Source organism: Melanerpes formicivorus, unplaced genomic scaffold, assembly GCF_026170545.1.
Source record: "Melanerpes formicivorus ecotype bairdi unplaced genomic scaffold, bMelFor1.0.p_v2 SCAF_84, whole genome shotgun sequence".
NCBI lineage: Eukaryota > Metazoa > Chordata > Aves > Piciformes > Picidae > Melanerpes > Melanerpes formicivorus.
The window spans coordinates 870,210-882,110 of record NW_027142436.1 but is presented as its reverse complement, the minus strand read 5'-3'; the positions used below and the strand labels follow the sequence as shown (position 1 = coordinate 882,110).

Here is an 11,901-nt window from a genome sequence, read left to right as displayed (position 1 = left end):
ACACACCCCACCCCACCCACCCCCCAATTAAAAAACCCCAAACCCACCAACATTATTCATAATGTCAGAGGAGTGGTTGAGACATTTCTGCTGACTCTGAGTCTGCACTATTCCAGCACGCTTGTTTAGTAGGGCTTTTTTTTACCCTAAGTTTTGTCTACATTTTAATTTGCCCTGAAGGAAATTTGCCCTGAAGGAAATTTGCCCTTCTCACAGTTCAAACTTTAGTTCCTCAAAACATATTACTTATCTGCAGAGATGGAGCTGCAGAACCTACTGCCCTGAACTACCTGTGGAAATCTCACTTCCACTGACTGCTGTTTAGTTGACTGCTCCTTTAGAGATATTAAACGCAACTCTTGTCTTTATTGCCTGTCTCACAGCGTTGGCAACATCAGCTTTTGTATGGCATTTTTCTTACTCTCTCAAAAAACACTGCCCTTGTCTGTGACTCCACTTGTTTATCACATTATGCTCAGGCAGCACTTTTCTCATATCTTGTCTCCAGTACAACACATCCTCTGCATCCAGAGTAACCCTGGGAGTGGCAGCCCTGGCACATGAAGGATTTTTTTCTGAGAACCATGTTTTAGGAGAAATGCTCCTATTCATCAGTGTTATATTTAAAACAAGATCAAGTTGTCCTGGGCACTCACCTTTGCCTGCAGCATGATTTCTCAGCATTATAAACTACATAAAAGGACAAAGGATACTTCTGCACCATGTCAGAAAGATTTAAGCCAAGAAATACCTCCCCAGGATGATCACAGACATTGAGACCATATGCCCAAAAGAGAAGGGAAGTTCATATTTCCGTATATATTCATGACCAGAGATATTAACCAAGAAACAATTCAAAGCCTGCCCACCAAAGTGAGGAAGGAAAGCCACAGATTTGGGTGCACACTGTCTCTCTTGCTGCCATCTGCTGTTTTCCTAGGGAAGAATGGAAGACTTCAAATAACATACCATGATTCTTCCCTCTACCTACTGCATTAACCCTACTTACAATCTGGCAAAGTTTCAGAGACAATGTGGGAATGCATTACACTCATTTGTTCACTCCATGGTTCTGGAAAACAAACAGCAAGCACAGCTCTCTCATTTGCAGAGTTACTGACAGCAACCACTGTTACTGAAGATGCTGGACTTGACTCAGCTTTTCTTGTAAGCACCTGCAGAAAAAGCAACTTGTGGAAAGGCTAATGCTAGCTGAAATGCTCAGAAGAAGCTTCTCTGTTAATCCCTTGGGAACAGAAGGGCACCAGGGATATCTTGTTGTTTTTCTTTCCCCCCTGATTCGAAGGCCATTGGGTGATGAATGAAGGCATGAACCCCACTGCCATACAGCATCGAGATTCCAGAAATGCAGAGAATCTCAGAAGTCCTCCCAGAAGTCCTTTATTGCTGTGTTGTAGAATCCCCAGCATTACAGAGTCTTAGAGTCACACTTACAGAAGTTGTCCCAGAAGCCCTTAACAGATGAAGCAGCTAACAGAAGTTGAAGTCCTGAACATATCCCTTGCAGCATCCCTACACCGAAGCCCTAGCCAGATGAAGTCGTGAACTAATAGAAGCAGAAGTGCCTAGCAGCCCTAACTGAAGTGGTTCGTACTTAAGTCTCTAACCCAAGATACCTATTGCTCAGAGTGGCTGTTCTTTATGCTTTTTGTTATCAATCCCTTAACCAGTAAAATCTAACCACATTTATAAGCTAAAATCTTTTCCCAATAAGAGACACCAGCATGTCTTGGAGGTGGCTTCTGCAGTGTGTTCCAATCAAAGGCTGCCAATGTGAGGATGTTGTTCTTGCCGCACATGGAATGTAATTGCTTTGCTCTATGCAGCATGCTAAGGAATTGGTCAGCTAAGAAATCAGTCAGCTAAGGAATCAGGCACTCTGCATGCACCCAGCAGCTGCCTTCAGAACAGTGGCTGCAACAATATCTCATCAGACTTTCACACAGCATTTCTGTATGACCCATCCTGCAAATGCAACAATGGTTTAAGTGTGCCCAAGAGGCTGGCAGAAGCCTCCTCCCTATGCCTACATTTCCTCATGGAGTAGTAAAGTCTGATATTGCAGATACCAGTGTTGAAAAGCCCAGTTTTGCACTGCTGGTATTCAGAGAGCAGGCTTGCCCTTAAACCAAGCTGTCTATATATAGTTGTTACTGCAGCAGTAATATTATTAAATAACAGAAATGGAGTTGCTTTCCAGATTATTTCAGTTTAGCCTAAGCTGACCTGGTTTTGGTCTGCATTCTCCAGAATAAAAATTCCACATGTAACACTAACTTATTCTCTCCCCAAGGGGGATCTCAACAAGGTCATCAGTCTAAAAAATCAGCTCCTCTCTCAGTGGTTATAACAGTTACTAGGCAGCAACCCTACTTAATTTTTCTAACCTGCTAGATTCACCTTTTCCGGATATTTCTAAGTAAGAGCAGAAAAGGGATGGCTCCTGAGCACAAGCTGAAGCACACTGTTTCCTGAGGCAGAGAATAAACTGCACCCTAATGTAAATGGCTGACACAAAGCCAATGCATCCATTTATGATTCAGATAAACCATTAACTTAGCACTTATGTAAGACATTAGACTTCTTAGGAGCTTGGACCAAGGTACAAATTTCATGGAGACCTCACTAATTTGAGAAAACAATTGAGTGTGCTCTTTAGCATGACAAACCAGACCACTTACCCATCGGGGAAAGATAAAGGAAGACAGGATTCTCTTTTTCCAGCTTTCTGAAATGCTTTTTAGCTTTCCTCATTTAATCTAAGCTGGATACAAAGTTCCAGAATAAAACTTTTAACTTGCTCTCCAGCTAAATGCTAAGCCTTGTCCCTCGTGAGGAAAGAAAACCAAACCATACACACAGGGTTTCAACAATCTCTGCTCGAGTTCAGCCAAATTTCAAATGCTGAACCTGTTCATTTCCCACCAGGGCTGGTGAATGAATTAGCACCAGAGCTATTTGTCTCTTACTCTGCAGTCACATTTCTAGGAGATTGCCATTTTCTAAATATATTTATGCAATTATGTGAAATTCAGCTTAGGCTGACAGGATTCTGCAGGTTCTACACTTGAACCAAAATGCACATTTAATGAGGACACCAGAAAGTTACCCCTCTTTGGCCAAAGTTTTGTTAATGGTCTGGAACTACAATTTTGAGGTAATCAATATGAAGCAGTAGATTGTAAGCTGATTTTGCTCAGAAAGTGGGTGCTCAGCACTCCCCCCAAATAAATCCCTCTCTCTTGGGTTTCCATTACAGAAGTCCTCACAAAGACATTTCTGAACCCTTGGGAACAACTTTGCATACTGATCAAAATCTGTTTGCAACAAACTGAAAGACTGAACATGCAGAAATAAAGATCAGTAATACACAGCTGCAAAATTCAACCTTGCTTGTGAAATTTTGTGCTAAATAAACAACAACGAGGTAGTACTGTTGCATTTCTACAGAAACAAGACTGTGATACATCTTACTACAAGAAATATTCCAGCTGACCAGAGTTTAGCCACTTGAGACCTATCAGCAAGCTATTCTTCATACAGAGAGTGATTGCCCATTGGAATGGGCTGCCTGGGGAGGTGGTGGAGTCGCCATCATTGGGGATAACTTGATGGGGTGCTTGGTGCCATGATTTAGTTGATAAGATGGTGTTGGGTGATGGGTTGGACTTGATGATCTCAAAGTTGTTTTCCAACCTGGTCTGGTCTGGTCTATTCTATTCTATTCTATTCTATTCTATTCTATTCTATTCTATTCTATTCTATTCTATTCTATTCTATTCTTGTTCAGAAGACTAATTCTGATCCTACTTTATATGATAATGGAGGGAAACCAAGAGATGCTTAGGTATGCCTTAACTGGAGACTTCTAGGAATAAACAAAACCTGAGCGAAGCAGACACAAAGCAGCATCAAAAGATAGGCTTCTAATCTGTATTATGTAGCAGCAGCTAGGCATCTTTATCAGAATTAATGAGCAGTTGTTAACAAATTTAGCATCATTTTTAAAACCCTATGTCATATTTTAGCTGAATACATAATTAAAAGCTTTCATTAAAGCTCTCTAGTTCTCTCCCTCAAGTCCCCGGCAAGACTTCTATTGCCTTCCAGCCCATCCAGCATTACAGGTGCTGATTAATGCCGTTGGGCAATTTAGTGGGACTAAATCTTAGGCTGTTTCTGTGGGGAGGCAAAATCTCAGCCCAGAAAGAAAAAACTGAAGCTGAAGCAACTTCTGGGTTCGTTCAGGGAAGCTTGTCCCCTTGCAGCGCTTGGCTTGGGCATGGTGTACTTTGCCTGCTAGGACAGACCTTTCAGCTGCAACTTTGGTGGTATTTGTCTCTTGTTGCTTTCTTGGTAAGAACAAGGCAAACAGTTTGCCATCTTGGCTGGTTTAAATAATTAATGTCTACTGGTAAAATGATGCCTTAACCTACAGAACAAGGCACGTCCAAACATGGCCAGAGACACACACAATTCACAGGTGTGTTACAAGGGCAGTCGCACATACATTGTGTGCTACATGTTTACCTGGACCATCCAGACCCCAGGAGATATACATTCACATTGCAAATTCACAGGTGCTTAGCCCATTGTCTGGTTTATGGCATGTTCTGGGGCTTGTCCCTTCAGGACAGGCACCAATTTTTCCCCTCACATCAGTGACCCCTGGGAACTTCTTATAACTTGGCTTTACTTGCAAGAATTACCGATATCAACCAACACCTCACAAGCTAACAGAGTTGTCCCTCTTCAAGCAAGGCTCCGTAAAGAAGCCCTTCATTCTGCAAAGGGAGAAGATTTCAAATGAGCACTATCAAGGAAGTGATTACACTGATTACACCAACAGCAGCTGCAGGACACAGCTGGTTAAAAATAGCAGCACTTTCCCCCCTCTTCCATCTCTGCAGGGGAGAGATGGAACCAGATTTAGAATAGAATAGAATAGAATAGAATAGAATAGAATAGAATAGAATAGAATAGAATAGAATAGAATAGACCAGACCAGACCAGGTTGGAAGAGACCTTCAAGATCATCGTGTCCAACCTATCATCCAACACCACCTAATCAACTAAACCATGGCACCAAGCACCCCATAAAGTCTCCTCCTGAACACCTCCAGTGATGGTGACTCCACCACCTCCCTGGGCAGCCCATTCCAATGGGCAATCACTCTCTCTGTGTAGAACTTCCTCCTAACCTCCAGCCGAAACCACCCCTGGTGCAGCCTGAGACTGTGTCCTCTTGTTCTGGTACTGGTTGCCTGGGAGAAGAGACCAACCCCTGCTTGTCTACACCCCCCCTTAAGGTAGTTATAGAGAGCAATAAGGCCACCCCTGAGTTTCCTCTTCTCCAGGCTAAGCAGCCCCAGCTCCCTCAGTCTTTCCTCACAGGGCTTATGTTCCAAGCCCCTCACCAACTTTGTTGCCCTTCTCTGGACTCGTTCCAGCAAGTCAACCTCCTTCCTAAACTGAGAGGCCCAGAACTGGACACAGGACTCAAGGTGTGGCCTAACCAGTGCAGTGTACAGGGGCAGAATGACCTCCCTGCTCCTGCTGGCCACACTGTTCTTGATGCAGACCAGCATGCTATTGGCCCTCCTGGCCACCTGGGCACACTGCAGGCTCATGTTCAGCCTACCATCCACCAGCACCCCCAGGTCCCTCTCTACCTGGCTGCTCTCCAGCCACTCTGACCCCAGCCTGTAGCTCTGCATGGGGTTGCTGTGGCCAATGTGCAGAACCTGGCACTTGGATGTGTTCACTCTCATGCTGTTGGACTCTGCCCATCTGTCCAACCTGTCAAGGTCCCTCTGCAAAGCCTTTGTGGGGCTGGAGCATGTTATGGGATGGATTGGATCCCCCCAATAACTTTTTTAGAATCTGCCCCAAAGAGCAAATTCAGCACACTCAGAATTTGGAAGTAAAAGTGGAATTGTATTTACAAAAGAAACTACATAGAAAAGGTGTATTTACATATATGTGCACAGTTTAACAACAGCACAGGTTCCCCCTGCACCTTAATACACCTCTTCCATCCCCTCCTGGGGATGAAAGGGCCACAGAAGGCTATACAACCATATGGGCTCCCTTTTAGAGCCCTCTTAGTTTAGAGAAACCAAAACAGAGAAGCCACCAGCATCAGAGGGAGAATAGCACAGCCCAAAACCCAGACTGGAGACAGAGAAGCAAAGAGAGCCAACAAACTGTGCTGCAAAGTATAAGGCTTTCAATACACCAATGGGATGATATTAACCTATCTATTATTATTCTGTGTCCAGTCCCTAACATTATTTATCTTTTACTCAAAGTCTCTGCAAATTTCCTATTTACAATTAGTGTCTAAGCTAGGTACTAGCTCAAACTGCCACAGGGCTCCCTGGCTGCTCCTTGCCACACATCTAGGCTCTTGGTGCTCACTGTGGTGAGGTGCATCAGAAAAACTGTAGGAGGAAGATTTATTTCAGGCATTTCCACTTTGGTCCAGAAAGCTAGACACCATTGTAAGCAAAAAGATATTCATACTGGCTGGAGGACTGTACCAGACTAGCAGCCTTCTGGTAACATCTCTGACCTGGGCCCCAGGGAGGCAGCAGACTTCCCTGTGGGAAGGCTCTGGCTGACACATGGGACCCTCTGTTCCCCTCAGGAGGGAATCACCAGTAACAATTACCCTCCTCTTTTTTCAAGGGAACAAGTCCTGATGCAGGGGACAGGCTGTTTGGCTTTAGGCAACACCTCAGATGGTGTTTCTTTTGCCTTCTCATTCACCTCACCCTCAACTTCCAGTACCCCATACTTGTTCTGCAAGGGGAACTTGGAAGGTGAGGGGAGTCGTGAGGGTTTTCCTTTGCCTGTCCTAGCAGGGACATGTATCCATTCCCTGCTGCTTCTTGTGTCTCCCCCCTCTGCTAGGGGAGCCTGCAGAGCCTGCGTGGTGGGTTGAAGTTTCCCCCGCAGCATTAACTTTGCCAGACCAACTCAGTCAGGAGCAAATGAAGCTGTATGTACAAGCAAGAACTACACTCTACAATGGAATGCAATGAGTATGTACAAAATATACAGGAGTTACAGCATTATACAGATATTTACAATTAGCAAACAACATGAAAAGCCCCCTGGGCAGAGACCAGGGAAGCTATTCCACTGTCCACCCCCCACTCCCCTGTCCCAAGAGAGGAAAGGAGAGGAGAGAAAGCAGTGGGTTTGACTTAACTAAACAGCTCAGTCAAGGCCAGCCGACAAGCAGGTTAATCTCTTCCAAGCGAAGCAAAACAGCAGAGACCAGGAAGGAAGAAAGAGAATTGTTATGGTACAACTTGTCTTATTCTAGATATTTATCCAATGAATTTGTTTAGAATAATCTTTTGTTGTCCTTTTTACACCCAATAGTGATTTGTTTGTATTTTTCTACTTTTCTGCTCAAAATCTGTAACTAAATTTTAAAGGCACAGCCTAAAACCATCAGGTACCTCAAATCCAACTCCCGTTCACGCTCTCTTACAGTCCTCAGTCTTGCCACTTCTTCCTTCAGTTCAGCCACTAGATTAAGCAGATAATCAAGCTGCTTGCACCTCAGACAGGTGTTGTCTCCACCACTCTCCATTTCAGGTGCCAGGTTCCAGCACTCTCTGCAGCCACTTGCCTGCGCACTTGCACGTTTATGTTCGACCCCAGCCTGGGTTGACACAGGTCTTTTGGAACAGCTTTACTCTGAGCTGCAAGCATACATGTATTTACTGGATTTTTTGTTGTCTAAAATTGCTTGTCTATTGTGCACACCCCAGTTACACCCATTGTGTACACCATAAACACAACCAATAAATACATTAACACTCCAATCAAAACTCCATCTAAATTTAGGGAGCATTCAGAACTCAGCTTAGACTAAGCTGGAGTTTGCCATATTTTGTTAAGCTCTGCACAGTGTTCGCTTGTCAGAAATTCCCAATTCACAAGTCACAGGAAGGTAACATTCTTGGCTTTTAAAAATTCTTTATAATTCTTCAGTTCCTTAACTCTGCAGTGATACAGTTTGTAGCTCGTTTGTTTGTGTGACAGACTGCGTTCTTATTTTTGGCTCGAGTTGCTGCACCCACAGCACCACTCCGGACCACAAAGCTAATGTCAACCAATCCACGAGAGGGAAGGCTTCCTGTTGTCTGAAGGTGATACTCATTGCTACTCAACCTCAGGACAGGGACTTTGTGTTTGTTGACTGTGGAGTGAGTTCTGAAAAAACAGGCCTGACAGGGGGGGCTTGACTCCTGTAAGTGACCACTGGAGACCCCCCAGTGAGCATGCCCACCACCACTGGGTGGTGGGTCTGGTTAAGCAAAATCACTCTTGGAATATGCTAAGTGGTTCTGAGATACACAATGAGGCAGCCAGATAAAAGGAGAGAGACCACCAAGCTGGACACGGACTTGATGGGATGCCCCAGGCCCGTGGGGGTAGCTATTTCCTGCCTTTTTTCCTGTACTGCTGACCCTTTCCCTGGTGAACATATGATTAAAGTCATTTTCTCAGCCGAATACCAGGCTGTGTCTCGGTTGTATTCAGGGAAATCTCTAACAACCCCTGTGTCCCACGACAGCGGGTTGAGAGAGTTTGTTTGCTGGGGTTTTTCTGCTTTGTTTTGGGGTTTTGTGGTTTGGGTTTTTTTTTTTTTTTTGGGGGGGGGGGGGGGGGAAGGTTGGAAGTTTGGGGTTTCAACAATACTTGTGTACCATACTCATCTTGGGTTTAAGAGAAGATTATGGAGAATTCCATCCTACCTCTGCACTTCAGTTTGGCAATACTACTTAGAAAGCCATGGATGTCTAATAACTTACTGGTGCATCTGAAGATGGTCCTGCTGTGAGAGATCAAGGTGGCAGCAGCTGGGCATGTGTTTTGTTTGTCTGGGGTTTTTGTTTTGTTGGACTGGACAGCACAGGCAATCACACAGGTGTCACCTGAAGGTTCTGCTTCAGGGGCAAGAGGCCTTTTTCTGAAGGAAACTGTCCACAGGCTCTGGATTCTCACTGTACTTCTAGCTGGAGGAGATACTTCTCTCTGTACTCCCAATGCTTTAAGCATCTTGAAAAACCTGGCCTGAAGCAAGTGGAGGGTTGGGGAGTTGGGGAGCTGTAGTGGCTGGTTCTTGCTGTTGTTTGCAAAAGCATTTTAAAGGGAATTTGTACTGGGCCGGACTCACTGCAGCGCTCATATGCCACAGCTAAAAGGCATTTATGTATCTACAGTCTACACAGAGCCACTCCACAGCAACAGACCCCAGAAGCAAGAAGGAATTATAATACCTAATTAAGTCTAATGAAGTCCAGAATGTAGTGGCTAATGATGTCCCACAGATTGAAAGGCATTTCTTTTGACCATACTGTAGGATGTAAGAAGATGGATTGCTGGCAGCCACACTCAAATTCATTGTTGTAGCATCTGTTGAGTAAAATCTGCTGGAAAATCTGGTGGGAGATTAGGATTTGATGAAAAATTTCAAGGCATTTTCCACTCTGAGCAAGTATAAACCGCCTGGGTTTTGTTTGTATCACAGATCAGCAAGGTAACAATGCTTGTGCCTGAGCGGATGGAAGGTGCTGGGAAGGTGCTGCTGCCATCAGCTCCGTGCTGCTCTCCCAGTACCGCATTCATCACCAGTCCTGCTTGACAACATCCACAGCCCATCATTAGAGGACATGGGTGCAACCGCCAGGAACAGGCTCCCAAGGCCAGCATCCATTTCTCTGTGCAACCACAGAGCAGCACTTGAGCTCATTACAGGAAAATGCTTATAGCAAAACAGGATGCCGCAACGGGGACGTTGCTTTTCCTGACCAAGGAGGAAGAAGTCGCGCATCACACAACCTGATGATGTTGCTTAACACGGCAAACACTGCTAGCTAAGAAATGAGGCGGTACGCAGCAGGGTGACTTGAATTTCTGGTTCTACTTTTGGTTTTCCCTCACCATCCAGCAGGTTGCTGTAAGTTACAGGAGCCAGCCGGGAGTGCTGCTGGCTGCCAGGGGAGGGAAGAGATCGCCTATACAGAGCTCTGTGAAGCAGACGGTTACAGAAGTGAGTTCCTCCGGCTTAAACAGCCAGCGCGGAACTAGTCTGAACGAACGTTTTAAGCTGAATCTAAAACATGCCTGTTTTGCTTGCAGGGATCATTCAGTTAAATCACTTAATTAACCCTCCCCCATACTGCTCGGTAGCATTAACTTCCGAACGTAAATCGAGACGCTACAACTGAATAGCTTATCCTGGAGACGGAGTGCTGCCACCGGCACCCCGCGATGCCCCCCGCCAGCAGCACGTCGTCTCCCGCTCCTCTTGGAAGGGCCCTGGCAGCCCGCGCCACCGGCACGGGAGGAGAAGGGCAGCGGGGCGCGGAGGAGCCACAGGCCTCTCGGGACGAGCCGCCGGCGGAAGCCGGGCCCGGGGCCGCCCCGCCCCCAGGGGAAGCGGCAGCCGCCAGCGTGGGCGGAGTCGGAATCACGACAGCGCGGGGCGCTGGGGCGGCGCTGGCGGCGGCGGGCGGAGCCGGGCAGGAGCTGCCGCGCGGGGCTCAGCGGCGCAGGGAGCGGGTTGGGTGCTGCCGCCGCCAGACCAGCAACTGCAAGAGAAAGAAGGGGAGGAGCCGTCTCCCCTTGGAGCCGCCTCCCGCCGCCACTGCCGAGCACGGGGAGCTGGCGGAGCCGCTGTCCCGGGCAGCTTGTGAGCGCCGGGCTGCGGCGCCGCCGCTGCCTGCCGCCACTCCGCGGGTGAATGAACCTGTCCCAGCCGGCGACGACGACGACGGCGGCAGCTTCACCTCGGGCTGCGGTACTGGCTCTCTCTCCCACAAGATGGACGGTTTCGCTGGGAGTTTGGGTGAGCGGCGGCGGGAAGCGTGAGGGAGGGGGCGGGACGGGGCAAGCGTGCCGGCAGCTGCCCGTCAGCCCGCCCGGACGCGGGGCCGGGGGCGCGCACCTGCGGCCCCGGGGGGGTGCCGGCGCCGCCGGCTGGGACGGGACTGCGTGTGCCAAGGCGGGCTGCGAGCACTGGCCCGGCGGGCAGGGAGCGCCCTGTGCGGCGGCGGTGGCCAGGAGCGACGCGCTGCCAGCCGGGCCGGTACGTGCAAACGGCTCCCGGAGGGGAGGAGATGCCAGCGGGAAAGCTGGTCTTCAAACCATCTGTTGCCAGAGCCCGGCTGCACTTGCCTCCTTTGTTCTCCCCTCGCCGGGGGCTTGCGCTTCATTAGAGTTAGTTGCTTGGATTTGGGCTGTTGTGGAGTTAAAAGAAAAAGAAGATCTATATTTGAAGTTCCTCTCTTCGGCTGCGGGGAAAACCTGGCCGGGCGCAGCGGGCCCGAGTGTCGCAGCCAGATCCCCGGGGGCGCCGCTGCCGCGGGGAGCTCTTCCCGGGGCCTGGCTCTGCTCGGCTCCGTCGTGCTTGCTCGCTAGCACGCCTTAAAAGTTGGGAGCGGTGGCAGCGGCCGCGGAAATGTCAAAGGCGGCGGCAGTCAGCGGCTTCCCGGCGGCCGCGCATCTCTGCGTGTCCCCGAGGTCCCTCCTGGCTCCCTGAGCGTCAGGTTCCGCTGCCTCTATCTGTGCTGCTACCGAAAATATCTGCAGCCAGATACTCACAGGAAACCGACAGGCTGCTTTCTCTTCAGTTTTGTTAACGTTGCGGCAAATTGTCATCATCGTCTTAAAGAAAAAATGTTTGCCCAGTCCCCTTTCTCAGTGATTTGGGGAACGCAGTATGTGTAGTATGAAGTTCGTGGGGATTAAAAGTCTGAACCGAAAATGTATCCAAGTACAAGAACTACAGAGTGTGCCTACTCCTACGTATGGTGTACAAATAAGGGTCACTTTGTGGTAACATTACATCTGGTG

The 11,901-nt window shown here is 47.9% G+C and overlaps 1 protein-coding gene across 1 annotated transcript in view; it reads left to right on the top strand.

Annotated features, from left to right (window-relative positions):
• The first annotated feature begins 10,662 nt into the window (after window positions 1-10,662).
• EML4 (EMAP like 4) overlaps window positions 10,663-11,901 on the top strand; it is a 203,986-nt gene continuing 202,747 nt past the window's right edge. The window contains exon 1 of the mRNA XM_068165144.1: window positions 10,663-10,894. Within this exon, the coding sequence (XP_068021245.1) occupies window positions 10,870-10,894 (25 nt within the window). The 5' untranslated portion in view covers window positions 10,663-10,869. The remainder of the gene's footprint in view (window positions 10,895-11,901) is intronic.